The 26,277-nt window shown below is 39.5% G+C and overlaps 1 protein-coding gene across 1 annotated transcript in view; it reads left to right on the top strand.

Annotated features, from left to right (window-relative positions):
- BCAT1 (branched chain amino acid transaminase 1) overlaps positions 1-22,770 on the top strand; it is a 56,738-nt gene extending 33,968 nt beyond the window's left edge. The window contains exons 4-11 of the mRNA XM_066319517.1: positions 999-1,109; positions 1,961-2,080; positions 3,940-4,103; positions 5,451-5,593; positions 11,413-11,498; positions 13,159-13,299; positions 14,440-14,514; positions 18,489-22,770. Coding sequence (XP_066175614.1) covers positions 999-1,109; positions 1,961-2,080; positions 3,940-4,103; positions 5,451-5,593; positions 11,413-11,498; positions 13,159-13,299; positions 14,440-14,514; positions 18,489-18,530 — 882 coding nt within the window. The 3' untranslated portion in view covers positions 18,531-22,770. The remainder of the gene's footprint in view (positions 1-998; positions 1,110-1,960; positions 2,081-3,939; positions 4,104-5,450; positions 5,594-11,412; positions 11,499-13,158; positions 13,300-14,439; positions 14,515-18,488) is intronic.
- The last annotated feature ends 3,507 nt before the right edge of the window (positions 22,771-26,277 follow it).

The raw sequence follows: 26,277 nt of genomic DNA, 5'->3' as shown, positions 1-26,277 counted from the left end.
AGAAGCCTAAGGAGACTGACAGTAGTGATGCAGTTAAATTCATAGAGCTTACACTGAAATTTAATGTACAAAGAAATGCTTTGGAAGATAACTAAGAACTGTTGTCTATAAACATAAATAAGCCTTTAATCTGCATAGGACTTGTGTATACATATATATTAGTGTGACCTTATATAATACATGTGTTTTCTGTCTATAAGTATAACCAGGAATTACCAACCTGTAACTGAAAATAACTGGATATTTGGTGGACATGTTTTTTGATGTGGTTAGGAGATGCTGCAGGACATTTTGTGGGGAGGGCATTGATAGGATAAGGGTTTCTGATTGCCAACACCAATTGTCTGGATCCTGCTGTTTGATGGGATAACTATGTTTAAATTTCCTGTAAAGTATATGGTGAAAATATTTTCATGCATTTTATCTCTAATGTAAGGCTGCATCTCTCTCATGCAGGCTAAATTCCATTCCACAGCATAGGGGTATAAGGGGGAAATAAGTGACCAGTTCCTGCTACAACTACAGCAAGAACTTTACAAGAATTCTCTCAATTACCTTATTCCATACTTCCTAACAAAGATGTGATTTGGACAGAGCTCTAAAAATAACTAACAAATATATAGTAAAATCCTATATTTAAAATCCCTTATATAAGTGAAAATGCTGTTTTGACTCAGGAATCAGTCAGGATGGGAGGGACTTGTTAAGTCAAACACATGCTACAAATTTTAATTGCCGTAACCAAATGGGGGGGAAGATGTTTTCATCAGGAATTATGGAGTTTATATTAGTTTATATTACAAAGATGACCTGCCTATACTTCAGATAAATCTATCTCACTGGAGTGTATTGCCAGAATTCACTAGTTAGCATTTTCGTATTTGAGTACTGTGAGCAGGAAGGTGAAGTTCTTATTTCCAAAATTTGCACAGATCATCACAGGGTAACATGTCTCCATTACTACTTGATTTCTTTTCCCTCCTTTTCTGGCTTGGTAGTTGTTTGAAGGGATGAAGGCTTACCGAGGAGTGGATGGCAAAGTCCGCCTGTTCCGGCCAACCCTGAACATGGACAGGATGGCACGGTCAGCCCGGAGAGCAACTCTGCCAGTAAGTACCCAGGGCATCTCCTGCTCCTAAAGTCAGAGCATGTTTTCATTATCAGAGTACAAATCTCTAAAACTTTTCAGTAGTAGCATTTACCAAGCAGTTTTAAGTCTGATAGCTCAGTAAACCTTCATTAGCTGACCTTATTCATTGAAGGAAACTGTTTGAAGTGCTTTTTTAAAAAATCAGAACCGTGAGTGTTTTGCTTTCATTGTTGCCTCCCTGCTGCCTCAGATGTACAGGGTGTTTCTGAGGGATGGTGCTGTTCTGCAGGTATTTGCATGCAGACAGCTGTCTGATTTGCTCTGGTGCTAATGTTCTCCCTTTTCTTCTTTGCACTTCAGTTAAGTTGTTCAGCCTCTTGAGTGCCTTTGGTTTTGGTCATGCCAGCAGCTTAACATTGCTTTTAGCAATTGTATCTTGGCCAGTGAACTTCCTCCCAGGCTTATTAGCTTAATTGCTGTAAGAACTTGGTCCTTGTAATTGTAAAGCAGAGCCTTCTGTAGAGGAGGTGTTGCTGTAGCTTGCAGCATGCCTGGCTGAGTTGGCTGCACAGGGAGTTCTCCACATGCTTTGGAGGCAAGAGAGGTCAGTGGCTCCTTTTTACCATCTCAGGAGGATACTTTGGAGTAAAGGAGGTCATTCGGGATACTGCACAAAAAGGCACAGTAGCTAAGACCATGGGATTTTAAATTCGGTGAGGAATGAACTCAAGGAAGATGTGAACCTCTACAGCGTGTCACTGTTGCATATCCTGAGGCAGTGTTCCCTGTAGCATGTGGATCTGTAAAGACCACAAAGTGTTCCAGCTTTATTTCTCCATTTGCTTTTTTTCCCTTTCTTTTCCTTCCCAGTCTTTTGACCAGAACGAGCTGTTAGAGTGCATCCGTAAGCTTGTGGAAGTGGAGCAGGAATGGGTCCCTTACTCAACCTCTGCCAGCCTGTATATCCGTCCTACCCTAATCGGAACTGAGGTGTGCAATACGGTTTGGTTTTTCTTCCCTCTCTTACCTTCTGTTTATTTAGGTACGAGACAAGGTCCTCCATCCATAAATGGAAACATTCAGCAGTCAGTAGGTGACAGGATTAAGGTTGGGGGTGGGTTCATGGGTTTACTTCGGAGCCAGCACGAATTTAGCGTTGACCACATTGCCACTTAGTGGCCACACTGGTTCAGAGCACAGCAAGCGAACGGAGCAGCAGCTCGCAGTGGGAATGGAGCAGTGCTTGTTCATCGGGGTTGTGCTGAAAGGACAGTTATGTGCGACACGGTAATGTTAAAATCCTGATAATTCGGGGACAACATGATGGAACGCAAATTGCTGTGTACGTTTTGTAATTTCAAGTCATACCTGAGCTTAGTGAGCTTTCAGAAGATTTTACCTTGCAAATGAAGATGTCTCAGAAGAGACACTTTAAACAGAATTAAGGGCTAGTTCCTCTGTCAATTTATTCTTGAAACTGGCCTTCTAAGAAGCTCCTTAGCAAATAGGTATTAATGTGTCCTCTCCGAGTTTCATGTGTGAGTCAATTATATATTATTGATAAAGGGAATTAGAAACAGAGAGTTTATTTTATTAAATCCTTCAGGGTTCTATTTTTCATATAATAAAAAAACATATAAACATATAATGATAGAGCATAGGACAAAGAACCTAAGGAATGTGGGTTCCAAACTAGGTAAACTAACTTCTGCAATATCCATATCAGTTAGTTACCATACATGAGCATTTTACATTTCACATTTTACATTTACATTTCTAGGACTCCATTATTTTGATACTTTTAAACTAGTTGCAGATTTTCACATTAAAGAATCTTCACTCAGTGACTATAAGGTGCTGGTATTAAAATCTGGGTGTTTACTCCATGTTTTGTTTTTGGAAATTTCTTTTGCTTTGAGCTTTGTTTCAGGATAGCCAACACTTGTGGCCTTTCCGTTGTCATGTGTTGTTTCTGGGTTGCATGTCCCATTAGGCTTTTATGAATCACCCCAGCTAAAAGCCCAGGCAGCACAATCTTTTGAATGATCATGTCAGCAAAAATATCAAGATCTCAGTTACTCCTGTTAGTTAGAAGTCTTTCTGAAGCAGTAAGGTAGACAGAAATCAAAGGAACCCTTTCCTTTGATTCTGGGGAACTTTGGCCAGCACCAGACTTCTCACCTCTACCTTCAAGTATTGGTGGTGATGACTTTGAGTGTGAGAAGCCATCTCTCAGAGAGGAGGGTGAGAAAAAACTGTCACGTTCTTGGTTATTTCCTGGGCTGTTGTGTCAACTTTTTTTAGCAGGCAAATAATTTTAGCTGTCACACAGGCATTCAGAGAGGCAGCATGCAACTCTAGAAATGCCAGTTCTAAGTGGCACTGGACAGTTCTTCTCACCAATGCAGCTGACAGTGGTTTCTCAACTGTTGTTACTGCTAGCATTGGTCGTGCCACTCCTTCTCCTAGAAGGCTTTGTGGGCTTCTGGTATGATTAATAAACATAATTATATATTCATAATAATGATATATAATTATTAGTACTTTGTTAAGCTAATCTTTGAATTCTCAAAAACTTGAAACTATTTTGAGAATACTAGAATAGCATATAGATAAATGGAATGGCTGTAAGTGAATGAGGACAGTATATAAAACTAGAGTTGTTATGTTGCTTGGATAGGGGGAAAATTATATAAATATTTTTCATTCATTGCAGCACTTTGCAGTGTCCTGATGAAAGCACTCTCATGCTGCAGTTCCACTGAAAGCAGTGTTTCGAAACCTGATGGTCAGCACCTGATGTTTGAAGTATACTAGTACCTTGATTTGTTTACATTCTTTATTTTCAGCCTTCTCTTGGAGTGAAGAAGCCGACTAAAGCCCTGCTGTATGTCATACTGAGCCCTGTGGGCGCTTACTTTGCAAGTGGAAGCTTTAATCCAATATCCTTATGGGCAGATCCAAAATACGTAAGAGCGTGGAAAGGGGGAACAGGAGACTGCAAACTGGGAGGGTAAGAAAGCATGATCCTTCATTTTCTACACGGGTCACAAAGCAGATTTGGTTTTTAGTGAATTATCTAATCCAGCAGAAATAGATTAAATGCAGTAGTTCAACAAGCCATGTACTACAATAAAGAGTTCAAAATTTTACTCTGCAAATATTATTTATGCAACTCAGTTGCATATTTTTGTTTGAATATTATAGCCAGTGAATTATTTTGCATCATCTCAAGCTGAGGAACTGCACGTGGAAGGTGTCCATGTAGTACTTTGGCTCTTGCCCTTGCAGCAGTTGTGCTGCATCATCAGTATAGCAGCCTGCTGCCAGCAGAGCAGGGAGCAGCTCTGGCTGCTGACCTCCTTCCTTGGATTGTCCTGCCCATGAGTTTCTTTGCTAGGCAGGAAGTTCAGTAGCTGTCAAGTGCTGCTCAGCTGAGCTGGTAGAATAATCAGAGGGCAGGGAAGTAACTTTCCTTCATTCAAGCTGGTGTTCTGAACCTTTGTTTATGAGATTTTGCTTACTTCCAGAAATATTTTGTTTCCTATGCATCCTTCATACATCAGCTGTGACAAAGAGTAGTCTGGAGTCATTACTGACTTGATTTGTGCCCAGAGGTGAGAACTTGACTTCAGTGTCGTCAGCATTTTGGAGCTGCTGACTTTGCACCTTGAATATTGTTGAACCTCAGAAACAAAAATGTTTTTTTCCCCCCTCAAAGCAGCAGGCATGATTCAGTCAGGTTCAGTCTGTAAGGCAGCATTTTAGAAAAACATTTGGCTACTGAAGAATCTGGAATTCATCAAGACGCAGTTGTGTTTCCGGAAGATGCTGGTTCTGTGAATATCTTTTATTTAAAAAAAAAACAACCCTCACTTCTGGTGATATTAGTGCTCCAAGAGTTTAATCTAACATATATTATCCATCTGACATGAGGTAGTTGAATTTAAAAAAAAACAAACAAAAAACCCCAAGAAAAACACCAAAAAACCCAAAAGCTGGAGGGGAATTGTTGCTCTCTCTCCAGGATGCCAACTGCTAAATAAAGATAAATGTTTTCTGAGGATTTTTAGTTGCAGTAATTAAAATGTCCAGAATATGGAACAAGAGGTATGTGTAAGACAGTTTGGAGGGATATGTTTGAGTTGTTGGTGCAGTTCAGCCCTTCCAAATTTTTGGGTTGTAGGTACAAACGATCTAGTAAAATACTAGTGTAGTACTTCCAATGAAAATATCTCAGGGACAAGCAGTGACTGTTGCAGAGCACTTGCTTATGAGGTAGATGTGCACAAAATTTTGTTTAAATTGAGGAGATGCCCTATCAGGTACTCATAACGCTTTGGGCTTTATTTTCCTGAAGGAATTATGGCTCTGCTATTTATGCCCAGCAAGAAGCCCTGGAGTTTGGCTGCCAGCAGGTTTTGTGGCTCTACGGAGAAGATCACCAAATAACTGAAGTTGGAACAATGAATCTGTTTCTCTACTGGATAAATGAAGATGGAGGTATGGTAACATAAAACATGCAGCCTTTAACAGAGTAGACAATTGGGACCATAATCCACAAAATTATTATTAGAATGCAGATCATAATCTTTTTAATGAAGGGGGTTGAACAAAGGAAATAGCTATTCTCTTCTGAAAATTGCTGGACTTATTAGGTGTGAGAGAAGAGATTCTAGAGCAGCTGTGAGTGCTGCCTGCTGATAACAGACTGAACTGCTGGGCTAGTCCACATGCTCAGAAGGGCAGAGTTCAGCCATGCACAAGGTCATACATCAGCTTTGGTGTCAGCAGGATGTTTGGTGTCCAAGGAGGTGTTGGCTCAGAAGCAGTGCAGACCTGCTAAAAGGCAGCTTACAGCTGTGCAACTCTTCAGACTGTAGCTTTGAGTATGAGTGGCTCCCATCATCACTTGCTGGCAAGTCAAATGTTCCTGAACCATATCCAAAAGTATTTCAGCATCCAATCCAAAACTTCAGTTCTTCTATGAAGAACTTGAAGTTCTGTCCAGTGGTGGCAGGAAGAGAGAAACATGTCAGTCAGTGTCCAGTATCACTAATACTCAAAAGATGCTTTCAAGATACATCATCATTCTTGAACCTATTTTTAGCTCTTTCTACCCACAGTCATCTCTGAGCAAGGTACAGGCTAATTAAAAGCTGTCTAGTTAATGAGCAGCCAACTATTTAGGCATCTCAAAACCACCCATTGGGTGTGCAAGTATTGAGTGCATGAGCTGTGATAGCTGCAATAGCTGTACCTGATAACTGGTTTGGAAGACTACAGGCAAGGGAATTAAAAGGATACCTCATGACTTCCATGAATGCTGTCTCTCCAGGAAAATGAAGTGTTACTGAATTTTTGCGTGGCAGCAGATGCAGGGGTCAGACTGATTTTATTGTAGTGCCATGGGTACCTTAAAAACGGTCAGGTTTCTGACAATGCTCAGTGGCAGGAAACAGGCAACATTTTGTGGGGATAGCAGTGTGCCTTGGGTAATGTAGAATGATGGGGATCCAGCTGCCTGACTCCCATCTCCAGTTCTGTTGCTTGTTCAAAATCATGACCACAAAACTCTTTATCAGATCTGTAAGAAGAGGGATCATACTCCTTCAGTGTTGAATGAGTCTGTGAAGCTTTATGAATGAAGTGATTAGACATTAGACATTTTCAGACATTAGATATTAGACATTTTCTTCTTGTTACAGCAGCAGCTGATTTGTCAGTGTAGACAGGTGGCCAAATTCATGCCTTGTGAAACTTAGCTGGAAAAACATGAAAATAGATTTTGGCTCATTCTGCCCAGGGAAGGACACAAAGCAAGGGCACAATTAGAATTCAATGTTCTCATTGTACTTAAACCAGGAATATGCTGGAAATATGCAGCTGCAGCACCGTACTGTTCCAAAGATCTGCCAATCACTGTGTTACCAGTGCACTGCTGAATGGTGCTATTGTGAGGTGGCTGTAGCAAACAACTTGTAATTCCTGCCACCCAAGCGGGCTGTCTGCTGGCAAACCTGTCATTTCACTGGACATGGGCATTATCCTCGTGGAGCACTTTGCTGTCTCCCAGGGTGTTGGGTAACTCTTAATGTGGGATCTTTGGCTGAGAATCGCTCATGCTGCCAACGTGTGTCATCACATACCTGCCTGTGGCTTTGCAGGGATTTGTGCTTGTCATTTTGTCCTGTCACTTCACAAAGGACACTCACTCAGGCTGTGGTTTGGTTTTGTTATGCAAATGCTGCAGCTGAGAGGGATCAAAAAGTGAGGCAGAAACTGCAGATCATCATCAAAAGGAAGTTCTCTTTGTGTGTTCTGAGGTCACTGCTGAGAGCTGAACTTGGTTTATATTTATAAATGGTTTATAACCTTGGTTTATAACCAGAGGCTTATCCCGGGAAAGCCTGGACTGGAGGAAGGCCATGCTTCCAGTGCAGGCTTTCCTTGCAGCCTTTGCTGTGTATTTTCAGTTACAGCATTGTGCCTATGGGTGACATGTTGCTCTGGATGGCAGGAGGAGCCTGAAAAAATATTTTGTTTGTTGCATTAAGAAAAAAAATGGTCAATTTTTGGTAAAGTAGTGTGACTTGCTCTGTACTGTTCTTGTATTTGCACTGCTGCTCTGAGGTTATTGTATGACCAAAACTGGAACCCTGCTGTTGAATAAATACTTCATTCATCAAACCCTATTTATAGTTTGTGTTCACTAAGTGAAAAATTTAGCACCCTACAGTCCCTTCTGCATATCTCTTCAGAGCATGTAGCTATCCCAACAAGCTCTTGACATTGAAATTCATTTCCTGTCACAATGTCTGTTCTTCTGCCTAGAGTATAGGCTTGGCTTTATGGAAAACCTTAAAATTTAAACATATGTCCAAACTGAAGATTGCTAACTACCAAATCTGTGTGAAGTTTTGAAAATTCTGTTTCTTCAAAATGATTTGCAACCATTTGGGCTCTACTTCTATCTTAAATGTCAAGGCATTGTGAATAGTATTCAGGCATTATTTAATATTTTTGTGCTGCAGTTGGAATGGTGATTAATGGTACCCATTTCAAATTTTCGTAAATTAAAAAGTAAATCTGTTAAAAGATTCTCTGGAACAATCAAGTAAAATTTAAGGCAAGTTTTCTAATTATTCTATAGTTGGAACATTAGTTGTGCTGCAGAAGTGTCTTGTACAATTACAGTACTAACAAAATCAGGATTGTAGCTTCTATTCTAAGAGAGAGTCCCAGCAACAGAGTAGAGGGGAAGATTTAAATGAATGAGGTGGCAGACAGAGCCAAGGATGAAAAGTTAATTGAGGAAAGCAAGTTAACAGACATGCAAAGGTAGTGATTGCATAAGGGAAGAGTTGAAGAAAAGCCTGAGGGAAGTAAAGAGAAAGACCCAGAACAAACTGGTAGAAGAAGTTAGCTGTTAATATTAGCGAAAACAGGGTTTTCTGGGTACTCCTTGATCCTGAAGTTCACTTGGAATTTATCACTTTGGTAAAATATATATTTAGGTGAATTTCTTGGCACTGTTACAGTGTGACTAGTACTGAAGGCATCCCATGAGTGTAATCTTACCTGCTCTATGTTCCTAAGTACAGGTGTTTAAAAGCTGAAGTTGTGTAATATGGAAGACCTAATTTTAAAAACCCCTTTAAACACTCTGATGGAATCCTGTTCTTAGAGCAAGCCTATACCAGGTTTAACAGGGCACTGGGCAGGCAGTACTGCTGCTATAACAATACCAGGAGTCACCTGAAGAGAAACCCTGACATTTCCCTTCAAATGCTTTTCTCCTGGTTTTTGCAACTCTACATTTTAAGCCCGTCAACACAATTCAGAAGGCAAATGGAGTCTGTTAGCTCACAGTCTGTTTTTTGGGAGATGGACAAACTGATGTCATATGGAGCCTGGTTTGGCATCAGTTCACAGAGAGGATGAGCTTTTGGCATGCTGTGTTGGACAGTGTTATCATCTCTGCCGGATACCAGGGGAGCAGATGTTCTCAGGGTGGCCCCAGGCTGGTAGGCATCACATGTATACTTGACAAAATTGTACAGAGCAGCCTGTTTGGAACATTTTGAGACTTTCATGTCCTGTCTGCTCAGTGCTGTTTGGCAGCTGGTTTGGCTTGGCACCTTTTCAAATTAGCTCAAATCAATTAATATATGTTATTGAGCTTAAACAGGTTCTGGACAAGATCTGTGGCAACGTCATCAGACAGAGAAGTGTAATCACGATCTTGGGTATCAAAGTCCACAGTATTTGAGGTTTTCTGTTAAAGAAAGGAGTATATTAGATTGTGACTGGGTCACAAATGCAGAATATCAGGTTTCGGTGTCAGGTGAGCCCTGTGGCTCATGGAAAGTTTAAAATGTTCTCCTTGAGATAGTTGTGCCAGAATTAGAACCAGCATTACATCACAAATATGAATTATGCTAGACAGACTCCAAAAAGGGAATGCTGTTATTCCTGACTGTATGAGAAGGAAGAGATGGCTGATGTAATTACAAGTCTGGGATAGGCTGGGGAATGACACTATGGGCTAGTCAAACCAGAGCAGAACACACAGCCCGTGCTAGGGCAGCATCTCTGTACATTTTGGTATGACAGTTTGCACCTATTACTGATGTGTAATAAAAGGAACATGGAAGCCCTGGTAGGAGAGTCCAAATTAATAAATCGAGGAGATGACTGCATTAGAAAGTAGCAGGTATTTCCTGAGAGAATGGACAATGAGTAGCAGATTCAATTAATTTATCCTCCACTTTACTTATCCCATCCCAGCTCCTAATGCTCCCTCTTGCAGAGTGGGGGAGCCCAGGATATATTCAGTCCAGAGCTAGCAGGCAGTGTTTGTGCACAGAAATATCTTGTTGAGTGCTGAAAACTGCATTGAGCAGCTGAGCTCAACCTGCTCCCACGCACCAAGGACAAATACCATGCTTCTCTCTTCTACACAGCTGCAAGTGTTCACAAGATGTATAGAAAAATTTTAAAGAGAGGTTCTCCTTTGAGAAAGGTTTAGTCAGGCCTCAATTCAGTGATTTTTTTGCAACCAGGGAGAAAGTGGACATAAGATGTATATCTTAATGTTTTTATTTGGTTTTTTTATGTGACCTAGGTAAAAAATAAACAAAACTCTTGACAATTTGTGGATTTATTGAACAGTATCCTTATAAGGTAAAGAAAGAAAAAGGTTTATAAGTAAGGAAATGAAATGGTTAGGAAAAAAAATATGAGGAGTACTACAGAAAGACTCTGGATGTCTTGACTTCTCGGTGCAAATTTGAGACTGTCTTAAAAGCCTCTGTCTGAAAAGAGTAAAAGGTCAGTCCTCTCTGATAATAGAAACCAGTGAATGTGATGGCTTAAAGTGAAAAAGATCAGCTCTGATTGCTGCAGAGATCAGATGGAAGAACAAAGTCTACATACAAACTTGTGTTTTAAGTATTTACCAAGGATGGATTGTTTAACCAAGTGTTTATTGTTTACCATTTATCTATCACTTCATTAGTTTTGTTAGATGAACATTTATCTACAGTTCTTTTTCAAAAGCAAACACGGAACACTAGCTAACAAGCTAAACTAGTTGAACAACTTGAATGATTGTTGTTGGATTTTTCTTACGATTGCTCTAATCTTTTAGGATTGTGAAGAGAAAATTAGCACGGAAAAAAGGTTGTCTAGACTACAACAAAGGATCGTTAAGGAAATCTCCTTCCAAGGAGGGTTTGCAAGGTTTCCACTGCTTTGCTGGTTCATTAAATGAACTTCAAAAATTTTGACAAATGTTTCATATTGCTGCTGTGAAATGGGTATACTAAATCCCATATTCCTAAATTAAGTAAAACATTTCAGGGAAAGTTGTGATCTGCCCTGGGATTATTAGGCATGACTTTCCCTCTACCTTTCTGTTGTGAATCTGGAGACTGGACCATTTCACAGTTTGCAGTAGCAACACAGTGCAGTTAGACAGTTATACGTACAATGCACTGAGGAATAAAACCACCTACAAGGCATTAGGCATGTATATACTAATGTATTAAATATGTTTCTTCCCCACCTACTGAAGCATATGCAAAAGGTTCCAAACACTTAACAGCAACTTACTTGAACTGTGTATCTGTTCTGTTCTTGGAGAACTCTGATAAATGTTGCAAACGATTGTTGTAAATCTTAAGGGATAAGGATTATTTTTGATGCCACAAAATCGTGGAATATCTTGAGTTGTAGGGGACCAGCGTGTTTGGTTATCAGTAAACTTCTGTTGGTTTGTTTCTTAATTTGTTTTTTTAACCTGTGCTTTTGTTTGGCAGAAAATGAACTGGCAACACCACCTTTAGATGGCATCATCCTTCCAGGAGTGACAAGGCAAAGTATTTTGGATTTGGCACGAAGCTGGGTGAGTGTTTTGGTGGTAATGGTTTCAGTTATCGTGTTATAACTTCCGCAGAAGTAAATATTTCTGGTGCTCAGTATCTTAAAGTTCAACTGCTTAGTTTAAATCATACAGCCATAGACCAGTCTGGCTTCCTAGGATCATACAAAGACCTGGGTTGGAAGGGACCTTAAAGATCATCTTATTCCAACCCCCTTGCCAAGGGCAGGGACACCTTCCACTGTCCCAGGCTGCTCAGAGCCCCATCCAGCCTGGCACTGAAAAGGACCTTTTAAGGATGTGTATTCCAACCTCCCTGCAATGAGTAGGGGCATCTTTAGCTAGATCAAATTGCTCAGAGTTGTGTCCAGCCTGTCAGAAACTCTGCTGTCAAGGTCCCTCTGGATGGCACCTCTTCCCTTCAGTGTGCCAGCTGCACCACTCAGCTTGGTGTTGCTGATAAGACTTGCTGCTCATGCACTCAATCCTTTTAACCTAATGGGAACTAAGGGCATGCAGATTCAGGGATTCTCAGGAGCATCATCAGAATACCCCCACCTGTCACACAGAACAATACCAAGCTTGTTAAAGTAGCTCCGTGTAGGATTTAACATGAAAATTCTCATTAAATCCACTGGTACCAGTAAGGAAACAAAGAATTACCATGCATGACCATAGCTAAACTTCAGTCATCAGTTCATTATTTCTGCATTTAGTTCTCATGCTCCCAACCTTGTTTCTACTAACTAGCATGCAGCCTACAGTCTTGAAGTCATCTGTCTGTTTCCTGCTCCTGTTTTGTAATGCTCCAAGAAGTTATTTGGACACTTGGGACTAGATCATATCTTGAAATGCAGCAAATTCTGCCTTACTGTGTATTCAAAGGTTTTATTGCAGCCTGGGTAAAGATGCTACAAGCCAAAGGCTCATCAATCCCAGTGTCCTGCCTCCTGGATTTGGCTGAGATTATGCCTAGAGTGGGATAACAGGAACACCACATACATGAATTAAAAATTTCAGAGTCTGTTTATTTTTTTCTTGAAACACATCTCTTAAATTGATTCCTGTGCATTCTTCAGCTCTTGTAGAAGGTAAAACACTTCCAGTATTAAGGCTGTGCAGTGCAAATAGCTTTACTCACACCTGCAGCAGAGTTAATTTTTGTATGTGACAGCTGTGTGCTGGTTATAGTGCAAGATTTCACTAGGGATTAAAAAAATACATCACATGAATTGGCCTGGCAGGTGAAATTAATTAGCAGAATGTATCTTGCTTAGGAGTTGTCTGAGAGTGGGATGTAAAGGCTCTCTTGATACGGTTGAGTAATTTTTGGACAAACTCTAACATGGTAGAGACTATGAGTAGAGAGATCCAGTGTCCCGTAACAATTCTTCTTTGTTATTCCCTAATGTCATACTGATATTCTGCACCAAAACACAGGGAAGTGCCACTTAATCATCAGCATTGTATCTGGCAAACACTGGCATCTTTGTAGGGCATTCTTTTGATGAAAATACACCTTGTTGTGATACTGGGATGTTTGAAAAGATCACAAGATCAGAGTAAAAACTTGACTTACTGCCACTAGGCTAAAAGTTCTACTGGAAATGCTCCAATGTGGAAAACAAAAATACTAATGTTTTTAAACTTTTTACTATTTCTACGGTTGCTTCTTCTTGTGCAGGGAGAGTTCAAAGTGTCTGAGAGATACGTCACCATGAGTGACCTGACAGCTGCCTTGGAAGAGAACAGAGTAAAGGAGATGTTTGGTGCTGGAACAGCTTGCATTGTATGTCCCATCTCTAAAATTTTATATAAGGGCAAGGTAAGGAAATGTTTCTCTTTTTTTACCCATTTCCTTCTTACTTCTGAATTTTATCACAGTTAATTGCAACTGAAGCCAAATCCAAGGGAGGTAGAAAAGATGCACTATCTGGAAAGATGAACAGTGTTGGTATGTTTTTTTCCAAGTGAGTTCATAGTTGTCAGAAGGGAACTTTCCCTCTTGTTTTCTGGGGATTTTCCAAATAGCTGAAATATAAAATCTCAAGTTTTGGGAAAAGTGAAAGAAAAAACCAGTTCCCAGCCTGTTTGCAAATGTAGAAAAATACATTCTTCCACATTTCTTTTATTGAGCATTTTTTGCTAAGGTACCTGGGAAGGATGAGGAGAGAAAAAGACTTTCACAGGAAAACAAATTTCTGAGCCACTGCTGTCCTTTCTTCTCAAGTTCCTCTCTTCTTCATCCCTCACTGCAGGCATCCCAGCTCTGATGGAAGAGCTGTTTCAAGACAGTGCACAGCTGCTTTCATATGCTGTTCACCATGTGGGAGATTTCTCCTGCACAGGTGGAATTCCCCAGACATTCTGACTGTTGAGCCAACTTGGTGCTATTTATTCAGCACAAAATTAGTTCAGAGGACATGAGGTAGTGCAGCTGCATAAAGGGTTGTGCTTTGTCCATTAAACATGATAATTACAATCAATGTCTGTTAGGTGATACTTCCTGAAAGAATAAAATAGAATAAATGTATTGCTATTACCTGCTGCTAAGATAATATGAGACATTGAGGTGTCGAGTGATAAGTACTGTAAATATAAGTGTTGTATTTCTACATAATATCCTTCAAAATGAAATACTGTATATAATGTTACTACTCTTGCCTGCACAATATTCCCTCCATTTTGGACAGATCTCTTGGAAGGCTTAGATTAGCCTTTATTGAACAACAACACAACAGCATAACTTCACTGGCTTAACAATGCCCTCCTGTTTAAAACCAACCAAAAACCCAACAAAAAACCCAAAACTAACCCCCTTTTCCTACTCACAAGGAAGGCTAGGCAGCATGAAAAATATTTATTAAAATTTTTGTCAACCATAAGGTATTCATATATATGTAAAGCTATTATTACATGTTGCTCTCTTTCTCTCCCCTTGTCCCTCTCCTTTATTCCATGCCAGCACTTGCACATTCCGACTATGGAGAATGGGCCTGAGTTAACAAGCCGGTTCCTGAATAAGCTAAGTGATATCCAGGTAAGGTGTTTCCTCTTGCATAAATACAGATAAAATAATAAAAGGTGAACATTTGAAAGGAGTTGAAAATAATCTTTTTGGTAGTAATGCTGTAGATGACATTATATAAAAATACAGATCCTTTTGTCCAGAGTGATTATTTTGTCAATTTTATTTCTTTGAGAACATATGATGGGGATGAAGTATAGTATAATTTTTCCCTACACATGTTGGAAGCTGGGTAAGAGTTGCAAGATATTACTGTTACCAGTGAAATCTAATAGTGTTGTTAGAGGTTGCTTTTTAAGGGAAAAAGACAGGATTATGAAGCATCTTAACCACAATCACAAATGAGTACAGGTTAATAATAGAGAGATGAGTGAAGCAGTTAAACACTCACTGAGCACAGCCAGCTGATCGCCATTTCCATTTCTCATTATCTTCCCAATCACACAGTCATTTCTCATTCTTAACACAGTTCCCTCCTCTGTCATTTGCTAAATATCAAAGTCTATTTGGAATCTGTGCTTTATCTCCGTGTCAGGGTGTAGGAACCAATACCATTTCAGGTGAAGTAAATAGGCAGCAGGTGATGGCCCTTCATATTTAAGTTGTCTAGGTTTTTTTCCTTATTAAATGTAGTTAATGATGTGGGATTTGGGGATAGGAGAAGGTCTTAGCAAGTTACAAAGCCTCTTTATTTAAGATCTGATAGCAGTTGCTTGGCAGTATTGCCAGGATTTCTTCAAATTGAGTCTCATAGTTTTCGTTCTACATTTTTGGCTCGAAGTGTTCTTAGATTTGCCACTAAAATGTTCATGTTCCTGCCAGTAATCCTGTGATCTGTGTCTTTCTTCCTTGAGATAGTGAGCAGCATAAGACAAATTCATCCAGCCTTTTCCCTGGGGTGTCCTTCCCTGCCTTCCCTGATCGCAGAATGCCAGCCTGGGTCAGGCCCACAGTGGTGTCACTGGGTCCCACCTCCCTGCTCAGGCAGGGTCATCCCAGAGCACAGGGCACAGGATGGCGTCCAGGCAGTTCTGGAATATCTCCAGTGAGGGAGATGACATCTCTGGACTATCTGTTCCAGTGCTCAGTCATTGCACAGTGAAGAAGTTTTCAGGGCGAATTTCTGGTCATCAGTTCCTGCTCATTGGCTCTTGCCTTATCACCCTGGTTTTTCACCACCAACCAAGGCTCAGGAGGAGGGTGAAAAAGTGTGGATTGTTACTAAACATTATCTTTTTTGGACCTTTTCACTTTATTTGCCTGTTGATGTGGACCTTTTCACCTTACAGTGTGTGTAGTCTGTGTTCATTAGTTACATGGCAGGAGTAAATTTGTTACTCCTGGAAAATGCTGGAGTATTATGTATATACTTAATTCTGGGTTCTCTTTCTTCTTTAAAAGAAAATCAGTAGAGTCAGATCACATAATCATTGAAAACATGATTTTAAAGAGATTGATGGTTGCTTCCCCATTAAGAGTCAATCAGTAGTTGCTGGTTGTGTTTCTGCACCCTTCTGTCTGTGGAAAGATGGGCTCATGTCCAGAAGGAACCTGTGATGTTGCACAGAAAACAATACTGGGACACAAAAAATGGACTATATAATAATCTTAAAATGTCAGAGGAGAATCTTTGACCAATATCTTCTATATTCTTTACCAGGAGAAAAAATAGCAGACCTCTTTGCATTATCACTGGCTTACTGTCATATAATTTGGACAGTCTGAGGCTATAATTCCAAAGAATCTTCCAGATTTGAAGAATAAAATGCAATAGAAATAGCAGTCAAACACAGCTTTCGTCTCTCTGCTGTTCTGTTGCCTGAACTGGGGTAGCGTATCCGTTTCATGCTGAACAATGGGAATTGGTAAAAAAGTAGAAATTCTCAGCACCACCATGTCCTGCATGTAAACCTGTGACCAAAAGGTGCAGGCTCCAAGGCCACTGTCATTATACCAATTCCCTTGTGTGCAGTACATACTTCTTTTATTATTTTCAAATTCTCTTTGTTATTGTGTTTCCAAGTCTGTTTTCATGCTGCCTATTGTTCTTTTGCAAGTCTGCTGTGTTCAGTGGGATGCTTTAGATGTGAACAGCTGTTGAGTGGAACCAGAGCTGGAGTGACAAATTAGAAACTCATGGGCAGAACTGATTCAATTTCTCATGCCAGTTGAGAGAGACAGTGGTGGCACTGCAATACACATTTCCCTTCCTGTCACTCAGTAGATATCATGATTACAAAAGGCTAATAAAGACTTCAAATTAAAGAGCATACATTATATAAATTAATGGTGTGCTTAAGTTAGAAGATTTAGGGACGAGGTTCTTTTCTCTGGGAATACACTCACTGAAATACCACTCAGATATTTCTGTGGGTTTGCATCCATGCTTTGAGAAAAACAAGCTTTCATTATGCTCTTTAAGACACAGATTAAGCTGCAACTGGAAAGGGATAGAAAATAAGGTATATTGCTTATGGTATTAAATGCATTTAAAGACTGCAGGCAAGACAGCAGAGAAGAGACATTTAATCAAACCTCCTTTCTTTGTCTGGGCAGTGAAAACAACCAGAAAGGACCATCTATGTGTGAATTTTTACAAAGAACGACCTAGAGATGGTGGACAGTGAAAGAGGGATCAGATTGACTAGCCTGAGATCACAAAGCCCTTGACAGAATTAAAAAAGGAAGCTAAACCTTCTTTTATTGGTAGAAAGAAATGTTCTTCATTGTGGTATTGCATCTTCATTCCCCTTTTAATTCTGGAAGCAGGTGCAAACTCTAGTCAAATGGAGACCGGTCCTTGCAGCAATTTCTGTAGAACATTAGATGATACTACTGCCTAAAGACAGCAAAATTTACAAATAACTGCAACTGCAGAACAGGAACAGCAGAATTAATAATGAAAAGAAAAAGTAGATGTGATACTTGTGAAGGTCAGTTAGAGGAGTATAGAGTGAAACTCCTTGCCTGCAGGAGTAAAGAGTAAAACACAAACCCAGTAAACACTACTCCTTTGTGGATCTAGAAGTGTGTTTCTTCTGGCTCATCCTGATTTGGAGCTGTTGTCTTTTCCCTGCTTAAGTGACCTATTATCTCTTTTCCTGCTGATGCAGAACCTGTATTGGAGTAACTTCCTTTTTTCCACTATGGAGAAATTAAGTGATCTTTTTAGCCTACATAAAGCCTCTAAAATCAGTCTTCATTTCTTGGTTGAAAGTGTTTTCAAGCTCCCTGTATATAACACTATAAGGTAAAGGACTCCCAGCTCCCATCTGCTGCTGTCTCTCCACCTCTGAATTATTTGCCTACTTGAGCCCTGTGTGTGTTTTAGGGTCTCTCTGGAGCATTGTTTACAGGACTGGTGACAGAGCTTTAGAACATGGAACCAGTCTATCAATCCAAAGTGCTGCCTTGGGGCTGTATCCTCCCCTGGAAGGGGATATGGCTCCATGCCATAGGTTGCCTCCATTTCTTATTGGTGATCCCATTTGTTTGTGTACAGAAAGACAACTTGTTTTATTTTGGATTACAGTTCTCCCTAATTGTACTCTGTGGTATTTGTGATGGCTTTATTTCACATTCAATCAGAATGTTATAATAAAAAAACGACCTTGACAATAAAAGGAAATAAAATGAAATGTGTTTGTTTATTGGAGCTTGAGCAGGGGCACGCTTTTGAGTGAATTAGCGAGCAGGCCTCAGGGAATAACTGCATTACACTGATGGAAGTGAAGCAGGACTGTTCTATGTCATCTGTAATGAGTATCAGCATTCCTCCTTCCTAAACCAGCTGTGATATGGGTGAAGCAAGCTACCTTTTTAGTCTGTGCCCAAATCAAAGGCAAGTAAAGGCATGAGAAATAATGTAAACTACTGTCAGAGCCGTGGATATGAACATGTCTGAGGATAAACCTAAGAAGTTATCATGAACTGACACTGATTCTTTTAACTTTTATTCTTAAACTTCCTTTTTTGCTTTGTTTCAGTATGGAAGAGAAGACAGCGATTGGGCAGTGCTGGTGTCATGAAGGTGGCTGAGCTCAGACCTTCCAGACAGACCTGACATCTAAATAATGACAACTTCTGTAGCTGCCAGTGTGTAGCATAGTATCAGTATCAATTTGCTCCCCCAAGGATGATTGTTTCCACAATCTGGCAAACGTGAACACAATCATTTTGATTTCTACTGTGATCCTGTTGGTAGAAGCCTGTCCTCTTGGTAGAGGTGCTAAATGTTAGCAATAGAACTTTCCTAATGGTTTTCTTAGTGCCTCCTTATATACAGTCTAAAAGCTTGTAAAATGCTCTTCAACTGCTCTTCAGTTTGGTTTGTTTACTGACACCATCAGCAGAACATGTGTCACATGAGGATGTTGCCTGTTACTTGCCCACAGGGTTCTGTTGACATAATTCTGCCTTTTTCTCTGTGTTTAGGAAACAAATAAGTTTAGCCACATACTCCACCCTTTCTGCCCTGCTTGTATGGGAGATTCCTGAGTTTGCACAGCCTGATAGGTGCCCTTATACTCTGTCCAGTAACTCTGGCCTTTAGCCCAGAATTCTCTGAGTCAGTCTAGCCTGCAAGATGGTCCCTGTTGGCCTATTGCCCTTCCCTCCATGGGGATTTGCAGTGGCTGCTTGGGCAGTGCAGATCTCTCTAATAGTTGAGTACATCCTTCTAGACATGAGTTAAAAGGCTATGTCAGGCCCTGCTGAGACATTCCCCTTTGGCCTAGCAGAGCTGGGCTCTGCACACACAGTGCTGCCTTCCAGGTGAGTGTCTACAAAGTGAGATTAAACAATGTTGGCTGTGAAAATTGAACCACGCTTCACAGCAACCAAACCTTTGGATTGAGGAATTTCTTTCATCATCCACTCACATAATTTAGGTCAGAAAAATGGTTTTCTTGGTTTTCTTGCCCCTTTCACATACTTCCTGTATCCAGCCTCCATTGACAAGTGTACTGTAGAAGGGCCCTCCTGTTAAGGAACAAGCAGTGTTGTCATCAGAACAGAAAATGTCTAGAGGGAAAGAGATTTCATTCAAACCCTGATTTCATACTGGTTAAGCAGATAATTCATACAATTGCTGCTTTCTCACATGCAACCTTGATACTTTGGAAGCAGTACAGAGCATGTAGCCCATAGCTGGGGAAGTAACTTCTGCAAATGTTCACTAACCATCATTCTATAATATTTATTACCTTTCTCCTTCTGCACACAGCTTTGTTGAACAGCTTTAAGATACCTCTTGCCAAAAAGGATAACCATATTCTGTATCAATGTTCCAAAGTGCTACTTCAGTATAAAACTGGTGGAACTTTATTGTCACTTCATTGGAGTCCTATAAGAAGTAAAAGTGAAACATTTCTTGTTCTAGTTTGCGGTAGAGATTCACCAGTATTAAGGGAAACATTTAGCACTTTAATTTTTTAAAGACCTACAATATCTCTCCAATGCTTAGTAAGTCCTTTGTAGTTACTGGCATTTGTTAACATAGTTTAAAAAGGCAAAATACAATTTCTAGTGGACCATCCATGCCTTATGCAGCTGTTAAAGAGCAGCCTTATGGCTTCCTGTTCATTTTTGGTCACATTTTGAAGTCCCCTCCTTAGCCATCACTTTCTTCTGCTCCCTCAGATCATGATTTTTCCTGTCTTTGACTGCAGTCCAATCTAATCTTTTAATGAAGAACAGTTGAAGGTTCTCTCTGGCAATGTAACTATTGTTAAAAATTGATGGATAACTACTTCTTTAGTCTACAATTGCAAGCACAAAATGTTGTTTCACTTACAGTAGCCATAGTGTTGTGACCATTTGAATCTGTATCGTGCTGGTCTTTGTTCAGTATCTTACTATGTGTTATAAGCTGCTGGTAGTCTTTATTTATTTAGATGGCTGGAGAAACTAACATGAGGGATATGTCTAGATGCAATATGAGGTAGAGAGTTTTATCCAACTAGACCAGTATAAAAATTAAAGAGTGCCTTTAATCAGAGTGTGGCATGGAGCTCTCTAAAGATTATGTGATGAGCAACCATTTATGACTTACTGATACTGAACTATCTAATTTTTATCTTTAGTTTACCTTCGATTTAGCAGCAAATGGAAAAGTGAAAATACCTAACTTCAGATGCATGGCAAAGTGGTTGTGCAATACCTTAACATCTCAGCTTTCATAGAGTTGATATATGATACCATATGCCCAAAATCCCCATGAAGGCCTCAGTATACCAGCAGCAATCTATTCACTAGGCAGAATGAATAAGGACCAGTTAGAAGAATCATTGTACTGAAATGTAAACCTGAAATTTGTGTAAAACTTTTCTTAAATTAGTTGCAAGTCGTTTAACGTGAAGAAACCAGGTGGTTTCATTTGTTGTGTTTTGCACTGACCAGAGAGACACCTCTCTTTTTTCTGCTTTTGGAGACTTCAAAATGAGGAGAGTTGATAGTGGAATGACCCACAGAAAGGAGTTGTCTTTTCTCACAGGGAAGAATGAAAACATGGAGCATGTGTATTGTCTTTAACATCTTGGTTAATTGCCTTGCTCCGTCTATGTCAGCTCAAAGCTGTGCTTATTTCCCAGTGCAATCCAGGGGAATGTTTTTGATTTTAAACTTGGAAACCTAAATAAGAGAGCTGACAGGTCAGTATAGTACAGGAAATTCTTCTGATGTTGCATGTGGTCCTACTCTGAATTCTGGCTGTGCATTTTATCCCCTTAACCAAAGGAGAGAAATAAGATGTGTAAATAACAATCAGTATTTGATATTCCATTCTCCTTGTTTTCACTTGTAAAATTTGTGAGGGAACTGTGGTATTCCCTGAGCTAGTAACAGATTGTAAAAGAACATCTGCACATCTTTTCTCCATGTGCCCTGTTTGTTTAATTGCAGCAGATTTACATAGAAAGAGCATGGTACATCATAACTAGGCAATTATCCATTCTTCATCACTTAGTTATGGTTCTGGTAATTGATCATTTAAGACATGAGATAGTCTAACATTAGGAAAATTTGAAACTGTTCAAAAAAGATCAACAAATTAATATTGTGTGATATTTGCATAATTGGCTGCAATTATTTAATGTTTAATTGGGTTGATCAAATGAGATTCAGCCTTTCACATGCTTATGTTTTACAAACACTGGTACTTTAAAATTATAATAATGAAATCTAATTTTCATACGTTCTTTCTTCTCCTCTTCATTCTTTTGATTGTTATTTTCAGTATTGAGCATGTCCTTAATTTTCTGTTTGGTTAGCATGATTCATGACTAGGAAAAAAGTCCTTCAAATAACAGAATTTTCATGGAACTGTTATTTCATACGAGCTGTTCTGGTGCCAAGAATTATGGCTTCAGCAACTGGCATTACTTAACCAGATCGCTAACTGCAGTAAGGGCAAATTCACTGAGAACTGACAGGGACAGACCCAGGTGAGAATGCTGATAAAAGTTCCTTGGGTAGATAATGTGTTATAGCAGTGCAAAGCAAACATGATTTTTCTGGGGTATAGAAGGGAAGACTGATAACACAAAAGCAAGGTCATGAGATCTCTGTGCCCAGCCATTGTTTACACCTCTTCAACTATCTCAAGCCAAAAAGCAGTTATCAGCCACTCTTCCTCTTTGTATGTAACCTCTTGTTTGAGTTTGCCTTATTCAACATAGAGATGTCATAGATCCTTTCCTGTATACTTATTTTTATTATTTATCCTCAGGCACGAAGGAATTTGGAAAAATTAGATACAAGAAAGTCATTTGGAGTGCAAGTTATTTGAAATGTTTGTCTTCCAAGAGGTAGATAGAGAAACAGCTGGGACTGATCTCAGAGCTGCTTAATTAGAGGAGGAACCCTCTTGAATTCAATGGCCTCTCCAAAACAATCTGCATAATCCCAGCAGATTTCTGAGTGTGAACTGTCTGTTCACTGTGCCTTGCTGTGGAATAGAGTACACAGATGTACAAAGTTGGTGGCACAGCCTGGCAGACCGTGGCACACTCTTTCTCTGCATGGAATCCAGCCTATTGAGGGTAAACTTTAATGTTCTTAGTGGCAAGCTGATGTCCTGAGAGGTGGCAGCTCTAAATGATGGCTGAGCATTCCCTGAGACAGTTGTTGCCCTGTTCCTTGCTGTCTCCCTCTCCCTTTCAGACTTGCACCCCTTTTTCCTTCTATTGTCGTCGCAGATCTAAAAGTGACTATTTAACCAAATTTGCAGTCTTCTTCCTTTTAGCAGTAGTGACAGTTAAAAAAAATAATTAAAAAAAAAAAGTAGTTTTTTTTCATATTCCAAGTGTTGAGGGATCAGAACTGTGCTTTACCACCCAAACATGTAATCTCTGAATAGACTTCCATTGGCTTTGTGACAATGGAAAAGTTATGTAAACTCTTTCTAAGTGCAGAGTCATAGTACTACCACTTACACCATTTTTAACTCTAATCCAAACTTTTGCTTAAAAACTTCGTTCATTACAGATCAAATTAAGCTTTTCAGAAAAAGCTTTTTAAGCAACAAGAAATATGCCATGTGTTTCAAGGATGATATTAGAATAGGCTAATTTGGTTCTGCAGTGAAAAGTGTTATTTAAATGAGAAATACATTCAAGGTTTGCTGCATAAACACATAAATGTGTAACAAATGTAGTTCAGAATATAAAAATTAACATACAGAATTATCTTGACAAGAGAAACTCACCTCAAACTGGGCTGTCTTATTAAAAAAGTGATGCTTGAAGGAATCGTAACACTCTCAATGTAAAGTCATTAGCATGGGACTGTCTTAGAGGTGCACTTGGTCATGCAGCACTGAGACAGACCTCTTTATCAGTCTTGACCAAAAATTTGCTGAACTACAATGCTTACCAATTTGGAAGTATGAAAGACCTGTGTTCTACTGTATTTTGTCTCTATTGTCAAGATCTAGAAAATAATTCATAGGTCCTGAATCATTTAAGCTCAAAAACTTCTTAATAAGTTACTTGTACTTTTAGCCATAAGAGCTAAAGAGAACACTGGCATTGCATTGGTGAAAAATACTGTTGTAGCAGTCCTCCTGTTCATGCCTTGCTTTGAGCATGATTCTTATTAGTAGGAATTCCAGGGTATTTTCTCTGACTGTGCAAAATTTGAGTGCCGTCTATAGTACACTTGGCAAATAAATCCCCAGCTCCATAAACAAAACTAACTGGGCCATTACCTTGAGCTAGAGCAGTCAAGTACATTAGGACTTAGCAGATGAGGAGCAATACTAAATTGCAATAGTAAATTGATTTGAAATAAGATTAATCAATAGATTTGAAATTAAGTTTTGGGATTAGTAGCTCAGAAAAACAAAAATCTCATTAATCACACTAGCAAGGTTAACCACACCCAAATGTACTAAAAAAAACATGGTAATTATATTCAGCAGTAGTAACAGCACGGTTCTCTCTGAACATGAATTTACTCTTTGCTTATCTTAAAATTTAGTTTTTTGCGTCTGATTGTTACCACAATCCTGCATTTTCATGCCATGCTTTAAAAAAAAAAAAGTCTCTTAAATTTCACATTCATGGGAAGATTTTAAGGAAGACTTAAGACCTTGATTTAAAATTTTAAATCCTTTAAAATATGTGCTGGGTAAAGTTAAGGTAGAAACAGGGAAGACAACTTTGTGGAAGTATTTGACTAGTGTTCCAAATGGTTTGCCAAAACTGGCCATTTTTGGTTTTTACCAAAGAGGTATGCAGGGAATAGTTGATAAAATAAGCTTACTGCCTGTTTTTCTAAGCAAGGGTTGGGAAAGTTTCTAAGAGCTGGTTCTCTTAACACTAACTCTATATGGTTCTCGATTCTGTCAGGCTTAGAGCAGTCATTTCAGGGGGAGATGGAGGAGCTCAGAAGCTTATCTAAGGCAGTAGTCTTGCAGAAACAGACTTCCTGTCATTTTATGATCAAAGTGATTGAGGTATGAACATGGAATCTTTTAAACTTTGCACCTTTTTACAAAAATTTTGTTTTTCATTTTAGAATTCTGATACGGTGTTGCTAAACTATTGTCTTACACTATCATAGTGCAGTAGCTTATAAGAAGAAAGCAAACATTCTTCTTCTTTATGTGAATCACCTTCTTTCTGTATGCCAAATCCCCTGCTCACTATGATTTGGTCACCACTAGAATCGTGATCACTTTGGGTGAAATAACTGCACCCTACTTGTACTAAAACTAAGTACTTAATGCTGGCAGCAAATGCCAGAGCAGTAGGTGAAAAGTCTGCTGTGTCCAGAACAGGCATGCCAGGAGCTAGAGTGAAAATACCCATCAGGTCAGTGAGAGCAGAAGCACATCATCACCATCCTTGTTCAGTTCAGCTGAGACTACCCAGGTACACCAGAAGTCTAGCAGGATCAGGGACTGATGTTGATATTTAAGAATGCTCTTACTCAATTGCTTAAATACTATGTCTGTGCCTACATTTTCAACTTGGGCCCCTGTGTCTTAACTGAAACCTGCAACCTACTTTTTGTATGTTGTAAAAAGGTGGAATATTTGGTTGAACCGGTAATGCTCCATACCATCTAACACATCAGTGATGTATTCTCTTCCCATAATGTGTATTAAGCTCAGTGGTTGACTAGAAGGAGACATACAAGTAGGAGACAAACATCATTAATAATTTCATAGTCAAGGATGTTCACAAAGAGTGGATCTATTCCCTCCATCTCCCAGGGAGATGGCTTGCACTCACCTTGGCCCACTGAATGACAAAATGTGAAAGGTTCTTTGCTATAATGGAGACAAGTAAGAGTTTTATCTGAAGCTATTTATGAACAGTTTCTGTTGGAAAGCCAGAAGTCCTGATCTACTTGACCATTTAGAAGGGTGCAGTAGTAGTTACTGAAATTGTAGTACATAAGCAGTGGGAAGTTAATCAACTTAGAGAGGGAGAAGTAAACACCTCTGAAGGGTCTCTGTTTTCTCAAATGTTGAAAGTTAACTGGGTATTTTACAAGAATCTGAAGCATATAAAAGCAGTAAAGGACAGATGTGTGAAAAAGTACTGGATAAACTAAAGGAAACTCTACCTCATTCTTCTCTAAAGGTTTTGTAGAAGCACAATTAAGCGCTCCTAATGGCATTGTTACGTACCGACCATCTGGCATGAAAGAAGCACTATATTTGTATGTAAATCCTGTAAGAACTGTATTTTGCTGGCAGTAGAAACAGTCTATACTATTTGCAGTTTTCCTCATCAAATCTGTAATTACGCAATATTTCTGTCTCCAATAAAGGAATTTAATTGGCACCTGTTTGTGGCATGTTATGAAATCACCGGTGTTGGGTACAGCTAACTAAGTGTAATAATCCCATAGATGGGAGCTGCTATGAAATAAATTCTTGAAGGCTGGATTAATTAAAAAAAAAAAACCAACAACAACAACAAAAAAAACCACAAAAAAACAAACAAAAAAATCCCTCCTGAATGAGTTGTGGCACAGCAAAGCAAGGCTCGAGTGGCAGACGTGCACCTGCCCTGCCAAGCCTGGAGGCTCAGCCAGTTATCTCACTTACAGTAAACTGCTGGACAAATTAAGCAGCAAAAGTACCTACCTGCTAACCATGTAGTCATGAAACAGTTTTTAATATGCCGGGACTGTGTAGCAGTGATTGAATACAGCTCCCATTCTAAGGATTTGGGGGTGATGAAGTCAAGGGAGAGAATGCCAGAAAACAGCTTTATACTTGGGGCACTTATTTCACAGGACATTTTTGTACAGTCATTACTC

This window comes from Sylvia atricapilla, chromosome 5, assembly GCF_009819655.1.
Source record: "Sylvia atricapilla isolate bSylAtr1 chromosome 5, bSylAtr1.pri, whole genome shotgun sequence".
NCBI classification, from domain to species: Eukaryota; Metazoa; Chordata; class Aves; order Passeriformes; family Sylviidae; genus Sylvia; species Sylvia atricapilla.
This window is presented reverse-complemented; position numbering and strand designations above follow the sequence as displayed.